At 37.6% G+C, this 25762-nt stretch overlaps 1 protein-coding gene across 4 annotated transcripts in view; it reads right to left on the reverse strand.

Moving 5' to 3' along the window:
- Positions 1-394: 394 nt before the first annotated feature.
- The window catches only part of vti1a (vesicle transport through interaction with t-SNAREs 1A), a 128295-nt gene continuing 102927 nt past the window's right edge, over positions 395-25762 (reverse strand). For 2 of the 4 annotated variants that reach the window (XM_042735778.1, XM_042735781.1), the window contains one exon: positions 398-1806. In XM_042735778.1, coding sequence (XP_042591712.1) covers positions 1713-1806 — 94 coding nt within the window. In that variant the 3' untranslated portion in view covers positions 398-1712. Of the gene's footprint in view, positions 1807-25762 lie in introns of all 4 variants that reach the window. The other 2 variants (XM_042735780.1, XM_042735779.1) reach the window with 2 other exon arrangements.

The raw sequence follows: 25762 nt of genomic DNA on the forward strand, positions 1-25762 counted from the left end.
TTTACTCACCCTCATGTCTTTCTAAACCCTTAAGACATTCATTCATCTTTGGAACACAAATTAAGATATTTTTGATGAAATCCAAGAGCTTTCTGACTCCAAATAGACAGCAAAGCAACTGAAACTTTCAAGGCCCAGAAAGGTAGTAAGGACATTGTTAAAATAGTCCATGTGACATCAGTGGTTCAACCTTAATTTTATGAAGCTATGAGTGATCTTTTCGTGCACAAAGAAAACAAAATATTGACTGTATTCAACAATTTCTTTTTTTTTTCGTGTCTCCACCTTTTTGGGCCTTGATCGTGGTAGTTGTGTTGCTGTCTATACAGGGTCAGAAAGCTCTCGGATTTCATCAAAAATATCTTAATTTGTGTGCCTGAAGATGAACGAATGTTTCACAGGTTTTGAACGACATGATGATGAGTAATTAATGACAGAATTTTGTACTTTTGGGTGAACTATCCCTTATTAGCTTAGCTTGTTATTAGGCTCCTATGAGTTTAAAGTTGCTGATTATGTAGACGGTTTTGTATCAGTCATTTACAAGGTTTAATTTAAGCATCCTTAGATGTCAACTGCCTACGTATGCATTAGACAGCAAAAATGAGCCGGAGTTCATGGCAATAAACACATAAATATGTGAAAAAATACAAAGGAATCATCTCATCTCACATAAAAATCAGATAAACTAACAGAAATGAACTGTACTATTAGTACACAGTCATTTTTACCTTCTCTCTCATAGTCTAATACTCAACCAGCAGGTGAAAGCCTGGAGCAGACTCACAAATTTTGCATATTTCAATATTGAAGCTTGCTAGTTGGTCCCCCTATAGGAACAATGAAGCACATTTGCAACAGCATTGTACAGTAAACAAATAATATAATTTTAATGTCAAATACTAATGGCTAAAACAAATTCCAGATAAATCGAAAGAAAGTTACAGCAAAAAAAAACAACAAAAAAAAACATCACAATTCATCTGAAACGACAAATAAATACAAGAAACATTTCTTATTAGTACGACTGACTACAGTTACTATCATGCTGTCAGATTTGATTAGTAAAGGTAAAAGTGGACATGGATGTTTTCTTGTTCAAAGCAGTCCCGCTGGTTTACCTAAACACATGCGAGGTCTTTGCTGACCTTAGAGGAACAGCGTGAGAAGCTACTAATCCTGGATGAAGGGGGACTGAGAGACGGGCGCATGACCTTTGGGCTGTGTGTAGTGTGTGATTCTGCACCATGTGCTAAATGGTACTGCACCGGGGGCCTTGCCGTGTGTACGGCTCACACACACACACACACACATACACCTGATGGATGGGATATTACTAGTAGCTTTAGAGAAAAAGAAAACTAAACATTAAACTGCAGGTTATGACATACGTTGATGTTCGTCTTCATGTTCTTCATCCATCTGATGTTCACATCATGGTCCTCATGTCCACACATCCGTGTTGGGTTTTGTCTATGGGTCAGTAAGTTTTAAAAGTAATGGACGCAGCATAAATATAAGGGGAGAGAGGGTGAGAACAGTCCCGCTCCGCTCGAGAGCAGCGAGGAGAGGCCCCCTGTCACTGCCCACCAGGAATGATTCATGTGAACAATTTGTCCTAATTACTCCAGCCCAACGCTTTTGTCACTATTAATCTTACACACACGCTCGTACACACTCACACATGCAGGCATAGGGCCAGTCAGTGGAGATCAGTGCCCTCGCAAATTGAAATAGATGGCCAAGACGATGGTGAGGAAGAGGATGGCACCCAGGATGAAGACCAGGATACGATTCTGAATGATCCTGTGGGTGAGGAGAGGGAGAGGTGGAGAAAAAGAGAGGACAAGAGAAAGAGATTTCATGTTAAGTACATTAATTAGACAATAGTAAAAACTACCGATTTAACATTTTCACACGAAATATGCATGCATGTGATCAAGTACATGCCCTGCATCAAAAATGAATTTATTTTTCCTGACTCAACTCGATAAACACATTTCACTTCAGTCAGATCTGTCTTTTAAAAAAATAAAATAAAAAAAACAAACAGGCTTGTGTGCACAACATGTCACACGGTGTGACAACGTTGCCTTTTTCCTCTCCATCTGTCTGCAGACACGCTTAAAGCATTTACCTTTCTCTGAAAAGTAAAAAGTGTGGCTTGTGGCATTCCTCCAGCTAATAAATTTCATATATTTACTGATGGAATTCTCCATAAAACCCACTTTCCTATGTTATGGCCAATAATTGTAATTTCAGCTAGAAGTTGGTTCGGTTTTGGTATTTATTGGTTCGGAATTTTCATATTGGACAGTATCTGAAATCTAATTGTTGACATTTATTTCTTCTTGAAGTCTCAAAATGAATAGATATGCATATTACATATGGTAAGTTTCTTATCCTCAGCAAAGCTGCATTTATTTGATAAAAAAATACAGTAAAAACAGTAATATTGCAAAATATTATTACAACATAAATAACAATATTAATATAGTTTTAAAATGTAATATATTATTGTGATGGCAAAGCTGAATTTACTCCAGTCTTCAGTGTCACATGATCCTTCAGAAATCATTCTAATATGCTGATTTGGTGGTCATTTCTTCTTATTATTAATGTAAAAAAAAAAAGTTGTGCTGCTTAATATTTTTGTGGAACATGATGTATTTTTTCAGGATTCGTTGATAAAAAAGCAAATGAAAAAAAAATATACAGTTTCTCCCCAAATCACAAAATGCAGAAAAAAAGGAGTGATTCCATTACAGATTTGTGCAAAACTTTTGCGATATTTTCTAAATGTTGATAAAAAAACTGATGTTATGCAACTAAATCGCAAGTTTTTCAAGTCATGGCGATGGATGTTGGTAGGTTTACGTATATCGCAGCAACTGCACAAGCCATTATTTTTAATCGAAGGAGACGCATCTATGCATCTATCTATCTTTAACAAAGCAGCACAGAAAGACAATTTTTAAATACTTTATTAAATACTTCCGATATATGTGAGTTTTTGCGAAATTGACGTGTTTCCATTAGATGTATTTTCAATTCGCAATTTCAATTTGCGAGGGTAATGGAAACACAGCTAAAGTAATTCTGTTCGACTCTACACAAAAGTACTAAAAGGAGCCAAACAAACGGTTTGAAAAGTGGCAAAGTGGGTGTGTGGACAGTACAGTGAGGGTGAGAGCGGGAGTTGTAGGGTTGAGACCCTGGGATGATCTCTCGGGGAGTTTCTGTCTCCTGTGTCATTCCTGATAAATGACAGAATTATCCCATGTGCTGACGTGGAGAGAGCAGGACCACTGTCCACTCCTATAAGCAGGAGATGAATAACTCACACACACCCATTCATCACCACTGCAGCCGAGCAGCACTCCGCCGCATCCTACACACACATCTAGCGCATACAGAGATGCACATTGAAGAAAGCAAAATGGCATTACAACACACCTCAATGCTGCTGCTCAAAACCGACTAGTATTCATGTATGTCTGTGCTCTGAGATGTTTATTTTGTTAAGATAAACCATCAGAGGCTTTTCCAATGCACTGACAAAAGGTGTGTTCTGATTGGACGCTGGGCCGGCATAATTCATAATTGGGAGTGCATGCTTGGAGAAGGACATTAATCAGAGCATGTTTAGCAAGGCCAGATCTCCCACATGTCTCTTTAAGTAACATTCATTATTTACACTGGCTACACACACACATAAACAAACTCAAGCAAGAGGACAGACTGTTCATGATGTTCAGAGATGTGCTGGTGCCCAAAGGGACAGGAAACAGCCGTGGGAGAGGGACGAATGAGAATTCTTGGGTCTGTATAAAGAATGTGTGCTACAGGATGGTACAACTGATTCTATGTTCAGCACTACTCGAGGTAAATTATGTCAAGATCATGCAAACCTTACGATTTTGCCACTTACTGTCAATCAATATTGAGATAAAGTACAGCACTCTTCAAAAGGGTCACTAGGGTTTTAAAAAAATAATAATTTAAAGCTTTCTTTCAGCAAGGACGCATTACATTGATCTAAAGTGGCAGTAAAGACATTTATAATGTTACAAAAGATTGCGATTTCAAATAAATGCTGTTCTTTTAAATATTCTATTGATCATAGAACCCTGAAGAAAAATAAGTAGTTTCCCCACAAAAATATAAGCAACTGTTATCAGCTTTGATGATAAAATTTATTTTACTTGAGAACCAAATCAGTACATTAAAATGATTTCTGAAGAAGCATGTGACACTTAAGATGAGAGTAATAACTGCTGAAAATCCAGCTTTGCCATCATAGAAATAAATTGAAATGTAGAAATCCATTAAAATAGAAAAGTGTTATTTTAAATTGTAATAATATTTCACAAAATGCCTATTTTTACTGTATTTTTGATCAAACAAATGCAGCCTTGGTGAGCATAAGAGACTTCTTTCAAAAACATTACCAAAAAAAAAAAAAAAACGTAGCAAAGCTGACTGACTATCTTGTGATCTCACTGCTGTTGATTATAAAAGAGATTCTACATTTTAATTGATTACTATATTAATGCTCTAATGTTGCTTTGCAGCCAGAGAACAGCCTACAGAAGAACTTATTATTTTCATTAATTCACTGAAATTTCGATGAACATTAATATTGTTACCATGAAAGCATTCAGCCAACTGAAGCTCTCACAGTGATTTTACCATGCTAAAAAGTTTTTTTTTTCTTGCTGATGGTGTGTTAACACACAACCTCTTGAGGCATAGTGCTTTATTCTGTAAAGATTTACGAAAAAAAAAACAACAACTTTTAACTCATAAATCAACTTCGACTAACCTTAATTTTCTGACCAAAGGCTCAGCTGTAGATTTTTGACTGAAGTGCAAGAGATTAAATACAGTGTGTGTGTACTGTATGTGTGTTGGTGTGAGTGGTTCAGGGGCCAAGCTGAGCTGTTAGCAGTAATGTAGATTAATCTGCCTTTGGTGAGGCTGCTCTGACAGGCCCTTGAGGGTGGGCGGAGAGGCCCCGAGCAGCCCCGCATCCAGACACAGAGGGAGAGCAAGAGTGAGTGAGTGGCCCAGTCATCACAGAGAACAGCCATGCTTCCCTCACTTCAACAGTCCAGTCTAACACTCTGAAAAACATACTGGAAAGCACATGAATCTCTTCACAGAGATTCGTTATAATTTGAGGAACACATTTGGGGAAGTAATTCATCCTGTAGTGTGTGAGAACTCATATAGTCATTGATGCAAGGGAACTTTTGTCTGTAAACTTTAAAATCTTCCCCTGTGGCAGTCCCTTTCAACCACAACTAAAAATAACCACGAACAGATCTCAAAGAACAGAAGTACTAAAACGATTTGTACCCCTTTTTCACCTCTCTTTTAGAACCAGCCTGCATTTTAACTCACTTGAAAACCAAATGATGATGCAACCGGCTGTTACTAAATAAGCTGTCCACAATCAAATACGCCACAATACTTTCTTTGTTTACAAGCCTTGCTTCTAGTTTGAGAACACATTTTGACATCTAATGTAATTTAATGGTATAATCATGAGCTGGCTTTAATATAATGGCCAGAATTTATTTGCAAGTAATACATTTCATAGTATTCTGATTACATATATGATATCTGTAAATTATCTCATTAATAATATAATAAAAATACTTTTTTAAAAATGATATGCAAATAGAAGTAATATAATTTATTGAATATATTACAATAAATTATAATAACAGTAAAATAGAAATAATAATTTAATAAGAATAATAATTATAATTAAATAAAAGATGCTTGAACAGTAGAGTATATAAAACAAATACATAAAAATAAAATACTTTAGAATAAAAATACTATGTTTTTTCTTTTAAATATTTTTACTGTATTATATTAAATTTTAAAATATATAATATATTTCTTTACAGTTAAAATTACATTTTATGTTATTTTGAAAGCTGTACTTGACTCCCCGTCTCTGACATTTCCGATTATTTTTTATTTTTTTTTATACCTCAAATCTGCCTTTTCTTTGGTGGATACACCTAGACTAGAATGGAAACTGCAACACCCTGTTTGTGGAAAAAGGGGTATTGGATTCTTTCTTAAGCTAATCTATGGCTCCTCCACCTCCAGTCTCACCTGGGTTGAATCACATTAATATAAAGGGAGGACAGAGACAGAGACAGAGACAGAGACAGCAAGAGCAGGAGAAGGGTTGCATCTGATGCCTGTCTGATGGAGGTTCTATCCCATGCTGAACCATGTCCGGACAGAACAGAGCAGGACCCATCAAACCGCATCCATCCTCTCTGTCAAACACATGACAGAGGCTGGAAGAGACCTGTTCATGTTGTCACAGCTCATAGCTCAGGGTAAACCTTCCCTAACATGTTGTTCACTTTTTCTCTCTCTCTCTCTCTTAGCTTAGGATGGAAAAAGAACCAGAGGTTCAAAAATGCACATGTAAAATCAAAAAAAGAAAGTTTGTTTCAATGTAGCATATGAAGTAAAAATCAAAACATTAAAACTTCACACAGAACAAGACACATATCCCTGCTCAACTAATATGAAATATTAAACACCTCAAGAATTCACACTTTTTAAATTGTTAGCATAATCTCATGTACCAATAGAAATGTATCATGTCTAGTTGGGCCAGAGGTAAGAGTAAGATTCCACGGAGAAGGATTCAAGTTCAATTCCCACGATGGAATAAATTAATTTATGCCTTTTTAATAAACCAAACTTCAACTCTGCTAGATCACATTTGGCTTACTTTTAGTTAGTGATTTTACGGACTTGATTCAATTGACCTCAAATTCGTGATGAACCCAACTGCTTCAGCCAAACTACAACTGCTACATAATATTAATATTACACTGGACCTATAGTAATTTATTTCTATTAGTAATCACAAATTAGTTTTGTTTCAGTAATTTTGTAAGTGTCTGATGCTCACAGGAATTTTTGATAAAAACCGCAGTATAAACATTAACACACACACAAAAACACATACACACACAATACTACACAAACCTATTACAATAATAATAATAAAAAAGTTTTAGCATCATTTCCACAGTCTTCAGTGTCACATGACCCTTTAGAACTCATTCTAATATGCTGGTTTGCTGCTCAAGAAACATTTCTTTATTATTTTCACTCCTAAAAACACTGTTGTGCAATATTTTTGTGGAAACTGTGATACTTTTTTTGTTAAATTATTAAAATATTATTTAAATTAAGGCTTTTGTCAATTTTGTCAGGAGATCAATTAAATGCTTTCTTGCTTATCAAAGTATCTTACTGACCCCAAACCTTAAAACAATACTATATTTATAACTTTACATTTATCACGAGTAGACAATGATCCACTGCAATTGTCCCATTCTCAAAAACTTTCTGGGCCCTATCATACACCTGGCGCAATGCGGCGCAAGGCGCAGGGCAAGTGTTTTTACTAGTCTCAGCCCGACACAATTCTCATGTTGCCGTCTTGCGACACATTGTTTAATTAGCAAATGCATTTGCGCCCATTTGTGTGCCCATAGACGTGCTGGTCTAAAAAGGTGTGTTCAGGCGCACTGTTGGCGCGTTGCTATTTTGAGGAACTGAAAATAGACTGCGCCATAGACCAACTCAAACCTGGTCTAAAGTCTGGCGCAATATTTCTTCTTTGTTATTAAAAGAGTGCATTAGTAGGCGGGTGCACAATGCGCATACACTTTGCTTATTACACACATAGGGACGTTCAGCAGCACACAAACATTTTTAAAAATGAAAAATGACATGTAAATAGCGAACCCGCCATGGTGCGAATGCAACTGGCTTTTAAAGGGGATGGGAGATGAGACTCTGTTTGGTTTATTGCATGTTACGCCCAAAAAAACTCATCAAGAGAAAAGGGACAACCCGTTTATACCATATAGAGAAAAGGGACAACCCGTTTATACAATTTTTATACCAATTTTCCCGATTTGAACATGCCCTCAGTGCATCTGCACTGTGCGCTTTAGACCATGCGCTTAAATCATTAAAAAGGGGCCTCTGAAAGAAAATCAGTTTAAAATAAATTTGGATAAAGGGAAGAAAAAAATCATGCTATGTCAGCAGGAATCTACAGATTTTTCTTTTTTTTTTCCTTTTTAAATTTCATGAAACAAGACAAATTCAATTGTTATTTTTTGGTTTGGGGGGCCTTGGACCCTCAAGCACCCCCCCCACACACCCCACCACCACCTTGAATATGAGCCCCTCTGGCTTAAGTACACTGTGACTTTCTGACTATGAGACACACAAGTCGAGCACTACAGTATATGTGTACAAGCACTGCCAAAATAACTCCTTCCAAAACCAGCAGACAAAATTAAATTGAGTCTATTGGGTTAAAAACATAAGTCTAACCTCAAATGCACAACGCCAAAGAACGAATGATTGTGTGTGCGTTTGTTTGTATGTCTGTGTGAGAGAGAGAAAGAAAGAGAGAGAGAGAGAGAGAGAGAGAGAGAGAGAGAGAGAGAGAGAGAGAGAGAGAGAGAGAGAGTTCAAGCTACGAAAAGCCCATTTATCAGTGGAGGATGTAGAGGAGACAGAGACAGATGAAAATAATGAGGAGTTTTCTGTCAGGAAAGATTTACAAAATCGTACCCGCGTTATTAAAATTTAAAACCTTTTTCCCCTTCTTTCCCACAATTTTTTTCTCTCTCTTACACTCTCAGTTCCCCTTATTAGTAGCCCTAATGAGGGCAGTGGTACACCTCTATGCCTGGGTGTGTGGGGGGAGGTGGGTGACGGAAGTTTACCCCATTCTAAAACCCCCAGCACCACACACACTCTCACAAATACACCCACCTACACACACACTCACGCACAGTCCAAAAGATTGAAAAATGCATTTTAATCATTTAAACCTCTTAATAAACTGCAAGTTTTAGGATTCTGAAGCATTTAACAGCACAATGTATAATGTATGAGAAAAACTTCATATTCTGCTCTATTTTTCGGTCACTATTTGTATTTGTGAGATTAACTTACACCCATTTGTGTATGTGATTTCTTTTCAAGCAGATAAAAAGAATCACAGACTGTGTGAGGTTGTCAGTATTTTCTTTTCTTCATACAAACCAGGTATTGTACTTCACTGGAGCAAGATAGAAACAAAAGAAGTGAAAGTGGGAGGAGAGTCAGCAGGATCAATGTGTTCACTAATGGTCTGACTGATGGACATAATACTCTGTGTGTGTCGGTATGGTGGATCCTGTGTTGGAGTGTGTGATCACACACTAACAAAGATAAATGTTTTAGCAGGGCTTCTCAGCTGCCTTACTGTACTGTACATGTCAAAGCGGCCTTTAAACCACCTTACCTGTCAATAGCTCAGAGCTTTAGATGTAATAAAGTTCTTTGTAGTCTCTTTCAGAGTGACGTAGAGGGAGTCAGCATTAGCAACCGTGATGGAACTAGCAGCTGTCAGTAAGAACTGGACTAAAGGGGGATTTTGAGATTTACGGTAATATTATAGTTATGTTTTGATGAATGTGATATATTGCTTAAACCAATAAATTGGGCAAAATTTTGCAATTTATTAGCCAATAAGTATATAAATATAAAATAAATATACTCACCATCTTACCAATTTTGTGTTTTCAATAATTTTCTTAAAATTACACTATATATACACTAAAATATACAATCTTTTTCTTTCTTTCTTTTTTTTAGTTTGAAGTTGGTTGAGAGAATGATGATCCTGAGTTTTTTTGGTTTTGGGTTGGTTCTTGCACTTGCATTGTCAGACTTGCACTCTCAGACACTTGCGCTTCCGCTAGTGACATCCGTCTTTTTTATTTTGTTCTATTTATTGATTACTTTTTGTTTGAATCTCTCATCATTTTACAACAGCAGCAAGGTGGTGAAGACAAGAAAAAAAGAATCAAAATTACGAAGTCACTTGCAATCGTCACTTGCACTCTCAGCTACCTGCGACGTCACTTTCAATCGACACAAATCATATGTGTTGCCAGTGGAGACAATACACTGTGGTGATTAAACGATTAAATCTAATTTAGTACCGTAACGTACAGGGTCCTGCAAGAAAAAGACAAGACCCGCAAATCCGCGGCCACAGAACAGCAGAATATGAATCCAGTGCGCAGTCTCTCGTTAAGCGTTTCATTTCCTCACGTAGAAAATCATTATAAACAAAACACATAGCTTAATGGACAAAGACAAAGAAATAAAAGAGCTGTAGACAGTTATTCTATATGGAAAAACGCTTAACGCGAAACTTTGCATGTTGCATTTATTCTGGGCTCACCTGGTTGCCTGTACATATTGTTTATGTATATTTTAATAATGAAGAGGAGCATATTGAGTTTCTTCTTTATCTTCTTAGTCTATTATTATGCCACATTATGCCATGTTTTGCGCATGTTTTGCCATGTTTTATACATTATTCATTATATTAATAAACTATATTGAATTTGATATTTGAATAGCATCTTAATACATTAAGCCATATTAAGTGTTTGTTTTTTCTACGGGAGGAAAACGCTTAATGAGAGACTTTGCGCATTGCATTCATATTCTGCTGTTTTGTGGCCACGGATTTGCGGGTCTTGTTTTTTTTTTTTTTGAGGGAGCTGTGTGTGTTATTGTTATATTTTTTTTTTTTTTTTTTTTTCAACAGAGTGTTTTGTCTATTTTGGAAACGCGCGATATTTCTGTTGACTGCAAGTGACCGCAGGTAGCTGAGAGTGCAAGTGGCGATTGCAAATGACTTCGTAATTTAGTTTCTGCTGTTGTAAAATGTTGAGAGATTTAAACAAAAAATAATAAATAAATAGAACAAAATATTAAATAAAGACTGCAAGTAATGTCACTACCGGAAGTGCAAGTGTCTGAGAGTGCAAGTCTGAGAATGCAAGTCTGAGAATGCAAGTCTGAGAGTGCAAGTGCAAGTCTGCAGCCAGACCCTTTTGATATACAATCTTTTTCTTTCTTTCTTTTTTTTAGTTTGAAGTTGGTTGAGAGGATTCATGTTAATACTCTCCTCCCATAAATTTTGCGTCTGAAAGGGAAACTCCTACAAATGCATATTCAACAAGGTTAGACGCAAAAATAACTGTCCACGCCTTTTCAGCACTAGTACTATTTTCATGCCAAAAGTTGGTTTGCGCTGGTGCAAGCTGCTAGTAAATCTGGCCCTAAGTTTTAATTTGTTAAAATATATATATATATATATATATATATATATATATATATATATATATATATATATATATATCAGCCTTCTAAGCATTGGTTTCTGCATTGGCTAATAAAAACCTGTTAAAATAAATAAGAATATGTGCATATCATGTGCAGTACACCGGCAGAGCATAAACAGCAGCAACTTTACAAGACTTTCAAGGCTTAATTAAACACACACAAACACGAGAACACCAGGGGAAACAAAACTGCATTTAATTGCATGTAATTGACTTAAAAAGTCCCCAGCACTATGTAATTCCCAAAAGAAAAACAGTAGTTTGCCCTCCAGAGCATTTTGAAACACATATACACACCCACACACACCATGGCTACTTTAACAGGGCTGAAGTGTATAATAGAGCCGTTAAATAGGGTTTTATTAGTGTGATTATGGGGTGGTGGAGCTTGCCACACTACTCTTATCATCTGGAGCTGGATTCAGGAGTGAAGTTGCTCCAATCAGTGACGACTGACTGCCCTATCACACATCATTGTGTCGATTCAGGTAGACTATTGCTGAACTTTGTTTAGCACAGATGAATCTTGAGATGTTGCCAGTGCTGTGACTGTGAATGCTTCCTAATGATTTCACTCCATATCTCTCTTTCTCACTGTCATCGTGTCTATCATCGGAACGACACGCCGCTTTTGCAACCCACTCATGGATAAGTCTGCTTCTTAACATGGATCAACAAACTAAGACGAGTGTAAAAGTTTATAAAGGGAATTGCTGAAGAGAGAGCACCAACACAGAGGCATGAATATTGTACACATACACACAGGCTGAGACTGGCAAATCACACGGCCCCGTTCAACTCGTAGCGCTCCAACTCTGAAAGACAAACGAGCTCTTGCACATTTGGAGCAGCCCGTGTGTCGGGAAGCTGTCTTTATGAGCATACATACACACACACACACACACACACACATACATAACGAACACTTCTATGCCACACACTCATGTATTTTTTATTGCCCAGCTAACAATCTGACTAGAATCCTAGACTGGGATTTTAGACCCCTACAGGAGGAAAGAGGGAGGGATGGAGAGTGAGAAGTAAAAAGAGGGGGATAGACAGAGAAGATGAGTTTAAAATCAGGTGCTATTTAAAAAAAGTTGAGACAAAGAAATGAAGAAAGGCTTTGTTGGTGCCACTTCTTGTAATCTCTTTTGCATGCAACAGATTCCAGCAGCTGTAGCCTGCTGTCGTGAAGTGTCAAACGAGATTCCCTGCTCCCTCTAATTTTCTGGTAGCCCAGGATCATTCTTCTAACTGGCACTCTGCCAACTTAGTAGCAGTCTCTGTATTTCTGTTCCGAAATGTAGTGAGCTGCCTATGTAGATGGTATTTTATAGCAACGTAGGCGCATTGTATATTTTTAATTAATTTAAATTAAATAATACTTTTACTTTTAAGCAAGGATGCAATAAATTGAGCAAAAGTGACACATTGTGTATTTTATATAATAATAATAATAATAATAATAATAATAATAATATAGTTTTTTTTTTTTAATGACTTTCATTATAATTTCATTTAATTTAAGGACTCTCACTGAGGGCCATTCAACAAAAAAAAAAAAAAAATGGTGTATGACATACTCAATTTTAGCCAATATTTGTTGTTATTCTGTATTGAACTCTATAGTTAACTTAGCAACACACTAAAGTTAAATGCCATTGGAATCAATTATGAGTTGAGTCTCTTCTGTGTAGAGTGTCACTCACTTATGGGGTTCCATTTCAATTAGGATGCTGCTTAAGAAGTCTAGGTAGGCAGCTCGCTATGTTTGCACCAGAATGTCTTTCTTCTTCCAACTTTTTCAGTTCTTTCACTCTGGCTTTGTTAACTTCATCCCACCACTTTCTCTCATTCTATAAAACTCAGGAATTTCTCAATTTCATCATTCTTCACTTATCTTTGCCTTTCCATTTTTTCTTTTCTATATCTCAGATTAGAAGGAGGGTGTTGATGTCAAAAACGAGGTAGAGGATTACTGTGTATCTCAGGAACTTTCTCAAGGAGGGCATGCCTGTGCCTCACCACAGCCAATAAGGCGGCAGTAAATATTATGTCTGAGTCCATGTCATAGGTAAATGTGCCGAGGCAGCAGTCAGCATACCACTACTAATCCTGATTTCCCAGCACTCAATGCAAGAAACTTCAGAGAAAACAGAAACCCTTGCTTGGCTGCCACATCCCTGCTGCTCTGCGTTCTCCCAGAACCGGTGAACAGGTAAATGTGCCTATTTGAAATAACAGTGAATTTAAGGCTTTGGAAGATAATACTGTATAAGCAAATATATAAAACTGGTAGGTTTTTTCATTAGGCCTTCGGGACCAAACCTTTCCATGAACTCGACAAAGGACATGCCACGGGTGAGGTTCAATGGACCAAACCACAAGCAAACAAGGTTTCAACAGGCTACAGACTTTATCTGTACTTGGAGATATATCACTACTTCCTGCTACTAAATTCTTGCAATCTTTGACATGCAAATGCATTACAAATTAAATCTTGATCTTAACATAGTAACTGCACATTACTATTACATTTTAGTTGCTAGCTAGAAAAAAAACAGTTTGTCTAGAGTGCTTACAGAAACATAAGGTAAATATGCCCAGGTAAAGCAGCACTGTCAGGATAGCGAGACTTACTTGCGGTGTAAAACGATCCCTTAGCAGTACTCCAGGTTGACTGTGAATACAACGGCATTTATAAAAGCGAGATAAATTACTTTCACACAATTTGGGCGCGCTGCTAAGATTTCCGACACAAAAAGTGGCTGCATTCCTCGAGGGAAGCAGCTGGGGATTGTATTACCAGGCTTGTTGAAAGGGTGTAACACTAGCCATGGAAGCATGGGCCTCCAAAACTATGATGCACATAAATTTTTATTGTTTGTTCAGTATTGAAATCTCATTAGAACTCATAAATCAGTGGTCTGTTTTGGCTGGTGACTTTCACGGAGAGGAGAGGGAAAAGGAAACGAAAGAAAGGTTGAAGTTCTGGACATTCTGTGCTGGGCGGGTCTGACCTAAGGCAATAGTTTGTAATATCTCAGTGTTTTGTTACACTAACAAAATCAAGTTGAAAAGATCCAGTAGAGAGAATGTCTAATTTCTAAGAGCAACGTACGCTACAGTATTAAATATCAGTTTTATAGACCAAAATGGACATTTTTGGCATTACTCAAAGCAGATTCCATTCAACACTCCAAGTTGTTACTGTTTTTTTCTTCTAAAAGTCAAGAGACATGCTCTTTCCTTTTAATAACAAGCAACTTTACATAACATCATGCCGACATGTTTAGTTTAGCCAGAAGCCAAAGTAATAATCTCCACTCCCTCTGATACATCCATTCACCCCGTGTTATGCTCTACAAGACCAGTGATACACATACTGCAGCAAAGAGGCCATTTAGAGAAGGGATGTAATAACCAAATGTTTATTTTATGGCTTTCAAATTAACATGTAAATGTGGTAAATGATACAGTATATTCTTGAATATATCAACACAAGTATTCAGTAAGACATTTTAACTGTTCTGCTTGATTTCTGAAAAATTATTGGAGTACTCATTTATCAGCAAATGATGGAAAACTAACAAAATCATTTGTTATTATTATTATTATTATTTTTATCATGTACATGCATTGTATGCTTTGCAAACATGTATAAAGGTATGGTCATATTTAGTTTTTGGTCAATGTGAGTTGCTCCGTTTAAAAATAACTGTGAACTTTATACACTACACTACACGACTGACAATATTCCTTTTTACCTGTGAAATTTAGCTAACATGAAAAAAACATATGAAATAATAAACTTTTAACACATTTAATTATTAGTGTAAACATCAAATAATACATTTTAATTAGGCAAGTAAACACTGGCATGACCAGGAAAGCATAACAAATCCTTACTGCTGAGCCTGAACATGTAAGATTATGTCAAAGAGCTTTATTATTGAATCATTTGCATTTGGATGTGTACTTCGATGCAGTTTGAGAAATACAGAATATGTTTTTGTGTGAATGTGAAGCATACAGAGTGCTGTAAAAACAAAAAGAATGAGAATAAATTTGAGAGTATGATACAAAACTCAAAACGGCACAAAAAAAAAAACTTCCTCTTACTCGCTTCGGCAGCCTTGATCTCAAATTGCTACTGATTTGATACTGAGCATCAGTTTCAATAAGAAACCTGACAAAGGTCTGCGGTGTGAACCCACACTAACAGGAAATCAGTACCATGTAAAAGACATAACCATGGCATTGCATGTCTTTAGAGTTGAGTGAAGAGACCATCATGTGTGGCCAAAGATGGAGAAGAACTTGAAAAGACAAGGATACAATCAAAATGGGTTGGAGGGTATATAGAGCAGGTTATGCTTTTGAGAGGGAGCCATTCAAATTCCTATCCAGAAGATAAAAGCTTTTAGAAAACAGCACTTAATCAGCTCAGTGCTTCAGCCGTCCTTGCCATGCTATGTCAGCAGAGTCACGGAGAGGAGCATCTTAGTGTCCAAGATGCATCTCAGAAAGACAAATTATGTGACACCAGATTTCTAAGCAAGGGCACCTGGAATGATGACACAAGTGGTTAATGAACTAGCTGTTTAAAGCAGGGAAAGCGAGGGAGAGTGGAGAGCGGTGACAGACCTTTCTGGCACCTTCTCTCTCAAATAAACACAAACTTCAGCCTTGAAGCTGTTGTTGTGTTCCCACTTCTATCCTCGGGCGATTCTGACTGCATGAGGATGAGGTTGCACTAATGCAGAGATGGGGAAAAATAACATTAATAGGAGAAGCAAAGCCCTTGACTTCTGCCGCTGCAAGGTCAACAAAAATAAATAAATAACCGAAGACATCCGAAAAACAGATGGAAAGAAGTTTGAAACATCTGGAGATTGCAAAGGAATGATACAGCAAAGATAAATTATATTTTTTTGATTTTCTGAAGAAAATGAGAGAGGTGTCATGATTCTAGAGAGGCAGCTAATTGGTTACTATTATGTTTTTGGGTGGTTTGTAGGTGGTTATACTAGCCAAAGTTAAAAGAGACTAACCCAAGTCTCTATGACATTCTGGGCACTAGTTATAGTCCTCCTTTTTCGTATTTACAAGTTTGGTGATTTGAATACGGTACACTATGTAAACAATATAAACAATTTAAAACTATGACGTAAAATGTTTGTTGACGACAATAAGGTCAATAAAACATAACTGTGACTATATCAACATGCAATATCACTGATGAAAAAAAGACTAAAATGAATTTTAAAAAACAAAAACTATACCAAAATCTCTTTATTTTTGTTGAAAAAAAAAAAAAGAGACAATATTATTGTGGATTTCTGTTCAAGCCTCTACTACATAAGCTTTCATGTGTGTGGTTGCCAGAAATCAAGAATTCAAAATTAGCGTAAAAAGGGTCAATATTATGCCAGGCATTTTGCTTAATTTTTGCAATCTGGCAACCATGCCCATGCACTCGTTCTTCATTACAGAAGCGAGCAGAAGTGAGTCCACATTCTATTAATTTGTGCTTATCGGTGAAAGTGCAATACCTGAATGAAAAAATACATTTATCAAAACACAACAATCATTGTGATTATAATTTTGAGGATATAAAAAAGAAATGATCAGTTTAACCATTATACAGCATGACGAAAATGCTCAGGCATTTAGGACCACATTTAATAAAAAAAATGGCAAATTAGCATTAGAGCGCAATTCCATAAAAGTGCCAATGGGAGGGGAAAATTCTGCACGCGATTTACTGACAAGGCGCACATTAAAGAACACAGACGAAACATCTCATTTCTATAATTACCAATCTACCAAGAGCAGCGCAAGTTACCACCTGCTTTAAGACATACTTGTTTGGGCGTTAAATGAAAGCGCAAATACCAGTAATTTGATGAGTGAAAAAATTGTAGTAAATCACGTTGCGTGTTTCATTTAAATACTCTCCTATAAAATCTAGTCGACTAAAACTTGACTAAACAAAAACAGGACAAGTACGACTAAATACGATAATTACTAAAAAGAACATTTGACACCAGAACTAAGACCAAGACTAAATTAGAAATGGCTGACAAAATTAACACTAGTATTGTAAGTTCATTCTCCTTCTACAAATTGATGAATAAAGAGTGTGCTTTCGCTTTTTTTGGTTTTTATTCAATTTACGTAGGTTCTGTAAACAGAACTGCTATATATTCATAATTGTACAACTGTATGTTCTGTATTGTTGAAGATGTTGGCAGATGTGGTTAATTGTTGTTTGATTTTTGTTTGAATTTTCTTTTTTATGTACAAAATACAATGTAACAATTCAGCTTACACTACCTTCAAAAACTGGTTAAAAACTAAAAAAAAAAAAAAAAAAAGCATCTTATGTTCATTTTTTATTCACCACAATCATGCTCCAACCAAGGTAATTTGATCACACCTGAAGCTCTAATCACGACTTTCCAACTCATGATACAAACATGAAAGTAGTGATCCTTGCCTGCTATTAAACACCACTACTATAAATTCCTGTGTGAGAATGAATGATTTTTCAACCTGTTCTGCTGTCAACTAAAATGTCCGTTTCTACACCGAGCACATCAGTCGAACACTAGCTCATGCAGCAGAGAATCTTCCTTGCACGTTCCTGCAGCAGAGCTTCAGAAACCACAGTGTCATCCGACATCTTTCCACTTGACACTACAACAGGGGGTTTAGTCACTTTAAATAATCCATGCCGTTCCATTAAAATTGCAGACCCTTCTCTTCCTCTTACAAAACGCAGAGAAGAATCTCGTCCCTGGGCTGGAGCAGGCTACTGGAGAAAGCGAGAAGCAGAGAAAGAGGGAGAGGAAACATAGAAAAGTGCGCCTGGGGATGGACAGAGGCCTCAGAGAAAGGGGGTTTCTGAGTGACACTAATTCAGTCATGATGACTTGCCGCTCTCCCCCCGCAGTACTGATTGAAGCGCAGGCCATCAGTTTGGTGCAATAACAGCGCTATTGACTTGTTGCACCGGCTCCATTTGGTTATTGCCCTGGAGGCTCCGATCAATAGACTCAGCACTAAATCTGACTAATCAGGCCCTGCAGCCTCCAAGGGTCAGGCTGAGGAAAACTCCAGAAAATCTATGCCACGAAAGAGGAAAAGAGGTAGACAGAGAAAGAAGAAAACACAGGAGGGGTTGAGAGAGTCCTCTAAGCTCACTGACAGCTGTGTGAATTAATTGACGAGGATTGCTGTTCTGCTATAAAACTCTTGAGCGGGAAAGGGAGAGGTGGGCGGCATGCGTGCAGAGCTGTCAAAGTGCGCCTAGTCTTCCAGTTCCTGTGACCCGACAGGTTACAGGTCACGGGGCGCCTGTGCTGCCGAGGGACTGCACCACAAACTAGTGTCAAGGAGGAAATCCATATCTGTGAAAAAATACGGATGCGCTTGAATCAGATTGTACTTCTTATGTAAAGGAGAAGCATATTCAATCATGTTCACGCAAAGAAAGAAAGACAAATCCATTGTCAATGTTTGTGGTCCCCATTCTCTGTCTGCCTGATGTTTTTTTTCTTTTTTTCTTTTTCTCTGTTTAAGCAAGTCCACTCTGTGATAGAATGGCTCTCTTTCCATAAACATACAGCCAGCATATCATACACAGACTGTGGGACACTATGGAAAATTTATAAGGGAATGAAAATCAATAATTTATACCAAAGTCAAGCACTAGGGTTTTTTCCCTCCTCCACTGCTGTTTCTGAGTGTGTGTGAAAGTGTGTGAGTGTATCCACATAGTAAGGGGAAGAAAAGAAGAGGAGCAGAGGTCTGAATCTCAATGCTTTGGACTTTGAGAGAGAGAGAGGGAAAGAGAGAGGAGGGCTGTGACAGACAGTCCCCCTTTTCTGCACCTTCTCTCTGAAACAAACAACAACTTCAGCCTTGTTTGTGCAGTTGTTGTTTTTCCACTTCTCTCTCTCTTTTTTCTGTCGTTTTCTCAGTGCCCTGCTGTCCAGGATCTTTTAGCTTACACGGGCACTTTCCTCTCTGCACACATCTACTCCCTGTAGCATCTCAGGCAGACTGAAGACGAGGAGAAGAACACACACACCTAAAAACAACACAAAAACATTCCCCTACATTGTGACTTGCACCTTGTAAACTTAAGTACCCCAGACATCACAAGCTGCACCTACTAGTCAACTAGATCTGGTACTTTACAATATGGTAATTCTGTGTGAAGTAGTTATGGATCACTTTGCATGGGGTGGTGACACTAAGAAAATTACTGTGTATTGTGTATTCACAAACATCTATCCAAAAAATTAAAAAAAAAAAAAAAAAATTAAAAAAAAAATATTAAAATTAAAAACAATTAAAAATAAAATAAATAAAATAAAACATTAAAAATTAACAAAAAAGTCCATTATATAAAGTTAAATAAGTAAATAAAAATATATTAGCAAAAAAAAAAAAAAAAAAAACCTGAATAGTTGACTATATAAGGATAAAAATCAGTAGTCATAAACATGACTTTTCCCGCATCATTTATATTCAGACAATCAATTAAAATCAGTCAAATGTGGATCAGGGAATATCAGAAGCTCATGTGGGACCATAGTGGGCAGGGCATATGGGCTACTCAATGGTACTCAATGAACACCTCTAACTCAATGCAAGAAATGGCACAGGATCAGAGAAAGGCTCGGACGTATTCCTCAGGAACATACAGCACACTAATAATTGTGATGCTGAAGGCAAACCGATTGCACATCCACGCGTAACTGCAAGGTCATCAGCTTTTTTCTCTAGGGGTCCGCTGACCGTCCTATATTGTAATTATTCCTTGGCAGCTGTGGGCTCTGTGGATCCCCTCTGTTCTGCTGGCTTAAAGAATACTGTTAAGTTGCATTACAACTTGTGCCCCGTGATCAAACACACCCACGGCTCTCAGGTCACACAGGGGCTAAGCAATGGCTGCTAACAATGCAGCATTTAAAGCATCACACATATGCAAAGTGCCTTTTACACATGGGAGAGAAAGGCAGAACTTGCATAAGAGAGTAACTGAGAGAGAGAGACTGAGTACGACAGCTTTACACTTCAGCAGGCAGGTTTGTCAGATGTGATACAGTGGATCAGCTGTTCCTGCCATGCTTCCTCCTCTCCTGAAGACGGCTTTGCTTTAACATCTGGATTAGTTTAAATCTAGATATATGGAGAGACCGACAGAAAGACACATAGATAGATAGACAGACAGACAGATAGATAAGAGAGAGACTATAATTTTTTTTTATTTGAAGTTAATAAAATGCTGCTTAAAACGCTGAATACTGGCCAATCCACTCTGTAACTCCACACGTGGTCAAGTTCATCCATGACCGTTCACCCCTGTATGAACCACGGTTCAACCCTGTTGTTTGCTCTCAAGCAGCCAAAGAATTCCAAACCCACAGGGCTTAAAGAGCGCTTACTCCCTCTAACACACAAGTAAAAATGTCTGCGTAACCAACAGGTACAAATACTACCTCCTTACTCTCTGCCAAATGCACAGATGCCACATTTAGTGAGAGGGTCTGAAAGAGAAGAAAAATAAGTGAAAAAGGGGGATGTAGACTGGCTAAGAGGGGTTTCTTTCCCTCTCCACTGCTTGGTTAACCAACTGACCTGCAGTCAAAGGAGCCTTTGTGAGCGCACTCTGGCGGTCGGCCAATCAGATCCTCGAGCTTGTCTGTCTCCAGGCGGGAAATGGTGCCCCTGGTATGCGGCGAGCAGCAGAATGCACAGACAGACAGGTCGGCTGCCGGCAGGCCCTCTCTTTTTCTTTCTCCCTCTCTCTCGAAAATGCCCAACCTCACTTCGCTGAGGGGAAAATTACCTGACTGGCCCCCAGCCAGAGGACCTGCCTGCCCCAGCACCACTTATTTATTTAATAGTGTACCTCTGCCCCTGCCTCTCCATGCCCTGACACCTACTGTCTGCCAGCTACAACACACACACACACTGGAATGAACACACACTCTGGATCCCTGAATAAGCTTTTAAAAGTCCAAAGAGCTTCCTAAAGCAAGGTGTGAAACCCATCTAGCAGCCTGAACCCAGAGGTCAGGGGGCACCCACTGTTACCCTCTTTCCACCCAAATGGTGCTAGTGCTTGTGCTGCAGTCGGTGCTTAAGCAGGGGAACTGTGAATCTCTTTCAGAAACTGAAAGCCAAACAATGATGTAACTGACTACACTACTACATAACCTGCCAACAAACAAATATGAAACACCAAGCATTCAACTTTTGATTTACATTTAATCATTTAACAGGCACTTTTAGCCACAGCGACTTACAAATGAGGAACACTGCAAGCAATTTATCATACAAAAGCCAATACTGGTAGAACTGCAATGCCAAGTTTCAAGAGTAAGATAGAGTGGTACAGTGGTCATGGTTGGGACAAATTATATAATTTTTTATAAAAGCATATAAAAATATTACATTACATTACATATTAATGCTTTATTCTACATGCTCATTCTAGAGATCTCTTAACCCTATATATATTATATATATATATATATATACATATATATATAGTTGTTGTTGTTTTTTAATCCCTGGTTCAACATCAGTATATTTTAGGGGTTGATGCAAAGCTGATTATTCCAATGTTTTTTAACACAGTGAACCATTCCAGATTGGGCACTGGTTCCTTCACCTAGACAGTAGATGAGATATTTATTACTATCCCTCGTATCTGAGAGAAGAATTGTAGAAGAGACACAGGAATAAGTGAAGAGAAGGAAACACATATACTCTGGCTAGCAATGAATCAAGAACATGGAACAGAAAATGACAAACATTAGTCTGAAAACCTGATAAACCAGATAAGAAAGGAACTAAACTAGACAGAGATCGGATAAAAGTGTGAGGTTTGTTTACAGACTGATGGTGTCAATCTTCCCCACATGGTCTGTTCATGGTTTACCTAGTATAACAGGTACAGCGGCCTTAAGAAAACACAAAAACAGGCTTTATACCAGAGAGAGACAGAAGACACCAAATCCTGTCATAAAACATGTAGAGTGGGAAACAGGCTTTTTGCTTTCTCTACATCTCTCACTCTTTTTTTCTGTCCCTCCTTCTCTTTATATTTATCATTTACGCTATTCCTGTTTGTGGCCAGGCTGTTTCTCACAGTTATCAGTTGTCAGCTTTCTGGCTTGACATTTCTAAGTGTACGGCTGCCCCTAAGCAATGCCATTTAAACTCTTGCATACATACAAATGCACAGACAAAAACACACAAGATCCAGAATATTGGCGTACATGCTAAATATGGTTTCGCTAAATATTATGCTCATTATTATGGTTACAGAAAACAAAGACAAGGTTCCTAAAGTAAAAATCCGAATTATTTTTTCCATAAAGAAATTGTTAATTTATGTTTTTAATGTATGCCCAATAAGGCTGTATTTATTTGATAATTTAAACTGTAATAGTGTAAATATAATTATAATCAGATACATTTTTACTTTTTAATGTAATTTATTCCTGTAGTGGCAGCCTTTACTCTAGTCTTCAGTGTCACATGATCCTTCTAATATGCTGATTTGGTGTTCAATAAACATTGCTTATTATGTCTTTGCACACTCTTATACTATTTATATACTTTGAAAATATTTACACAATTTTGTAGCAGTTTTTCCTGATTTGCATATTCATTGTTGCTTCAAAACAATGCAATGTTTGATTAATCTCAGAATTATTTTAAGGTTTCATTGAAGACTCAATAAATAAATAAATACATACATACATACATACATACATACATATATATATATATATATATATATATATATATATATATATATATATATATATATATATATATATATATATATATATATATACATATATACATATATACATATACATATACATATACATATACATATATATATATATATATATATATATATATATATATATATATATATATATATATAAAATCATTTTAATAAAAAATATTTCTGGAACCAAAAAAGTGGACAGTCATGTTGGGCTCGATTATGGTAATTTGTTCATCATTAAGGTAGTATTTGCTCACAAAGCACAGATCAATGTTCTCACTGAAGCAGATCCCAGCAAAGTCCATAAATGACCAATCAGAGGGAGAATACATGCAAAGTGCGATCAGGGCAGATAACCTTGGGAGCTCAGGAGGGGGTAACACACCTCAACACACACTCTCATCTGACAAAATCACCCTCATCCTCATCTGATCTTTCATGTGGGTTAAGTACCTCAATGCCTGACGTCCCACGCAAGCAGCAAGGGAAAGTTTGATGGGAGGGCAGACTGCCTTTTCATCAAAAGACGGGAGAAATTCATATGGAAAGGCATTTGAAGAAAAAAATGCAAAAAAGAAAGAAAAACTTAACTTACACATGCAGTTGGAGCTGCATATTTTTGCCTGTGTGGCAAGCTGCTGGTTTAGTTAAAGACTGTAGTTAAAACGGCCACGGAGGAGAGCATGGCTCAGTGAGAAAAGGCAGAGCACAGGCCGAGTCTCTCTATTTAGGCTCTTGGCCACAGTGGGCATTTAATAAGAGAGAATGTTGTGTTTTGGGAAATCTAATTTGAGGCTCTTGTTTGTTTTCCTGGCTTTATTTTGAAAAGGCATACCATTTTTTACGCCTCCCGCTCTCTCGAGACGAGACTGTCCATTGTGAGTTTTAACAGAAAGTCTCTATAAACTAAAGCCCTGAGAATCTTCAAGCGTTCAATAAAACAACGTTTCTCTGAGCCTTGCATGAAATTAGGGACATAATTAATTGCAAGGTTACTTTCCATGTCAGCAAAGCATATGTAAGCATACGTATTCATATTCAGATTTTCCACGAAAATATTAGCCACCATCCTCTGCCTAATTGAGACTTATTCCCTTTAGGGAGGAAGAGGAGGTCGCAGAGTGTTAATTAATCCTGGTTTTTAAAAGTAAATGACATTCATTAGCAGGGACCGGAGCCAAATAAGAATATTTACATGCCGATAATCTGGACCTTTCCTTCGCTGTTTCTTTAATGTTACGGAACTACCTCTGTGGAGAGGACAAGAACAACCACACCTCCTTTTCCTGTCTTCACTTCCACAACAATTAAAAGTGATCGAACAGATGGAGCTGTGGCCGTACAAGCATGTTAAGATGCCCTTCATCTTCTCCTTATCTGCAATTACCGCTGCTAAAGACTGATGTTATACACTCAAGTATATAAGTGCATGCAGACAGAACCGATTCCAATGATGCTAGCGATAAATTACCGAAAAAAAACACAACCACAACAGGCAGGTAACTACGCAAATTAAACAAACAATGTATTAACAGCCAGGTCTTGCTTAAAAACTTATGACAAAACATTGCCATAACGACAGAAAGGTCTTTGTGTGACCTCTTGCTCTTGTTCACACACACATAGACGTCGCCCACAAACAGACGGTTAACAATGAATTTGTTAAGCTTCTGCAAGGAGCAGGGAATTAAATAACAGTGGATTTATTGTGCATTGGCCGTCTACTAACAATGGTGCCGGCCACCTAATATAGACATCGGATCCTTTTCTGAGAATTCAAACTAAAAGTATGAACCAAGTGGTCGACTGGAGGAGAGTGTGTGTCCAATTTGAACTGCGTTTCACTGAAACACATTCCTTCAGATTTTATTTTCGCCATCGCATTTACTTGCAGACAAAAGGGCGGTTAAAGCTTTAAATGCATTATTCTTGGAAATGAAGCGTTCTCATTGAGATGTTTTTTTATTGACGTACACGGTCCAGTGTGTGACGTAGACTTCTCACCTGCACTCCATTTGTACGTGTGATTAATGCCCTGGGTTAATCTCGGCTCCTATAGACGGCTTGTTTCCGGGCTACGATCAAACAGCGGGCTGACAGGCTTTTCAGGAAAGAGCGAAAGAGACGGGCCAGATCAGCCTCAGCTCTGACAGTGTCAGAGGTAGTTTCAAAGACAGGGCCGCCTCATGTCAAGCCGCCACAAAGAGAGATAAAACACGAGCCGACGTGCGCTTCGTTTAGGTCCATTCATTAAGCTTTTATGTACAAACCCTCCAGTGGGAATGGATATGGAAGTGAAGTTGAAGATGCCATTTTTCTTTCTTCCTTTCGGTGAATTAAAGGGTTATAGATCACCTGGATATGACTGAGTATGACATTGTGGGACCAGTGGTTCTAATATTTATGAATTCTGACTATCTGCAGGATGTTTCTTTCTTTTTGCTCTTTCCGTTCTGGTTCATTCATGCCAATCCTTCATTCTGGTTCAAGTAGAAAGGGCTGCTTGTAAAAAGAGCAGGATAGATGTAAGATGAATCATACAAATAAGCAAACTACACTGCACAAGCCATATTGTGCAAGTACTGAGCTGAGAGCTGTAGATCTATTGAATAATGGCTTTCTGTTTGTGTATGCTATGCGTATAAGTGTATGACCTTGTTTGACATAAGCT

This window comes from Cyprinus carpio, chromosome B12 (assembly GCF_018340385.1).
Source record: "Cyprinus carpio isolate SPL01 chromosome B12, ASM1834038v1, whole genome shotgun sequence".
NCBI lineage: Eukaryota > Metazoa > Chordata > Actinopteri > Cypriniformes > Cyprinidae > Cyprinus > Cyprinus carpio.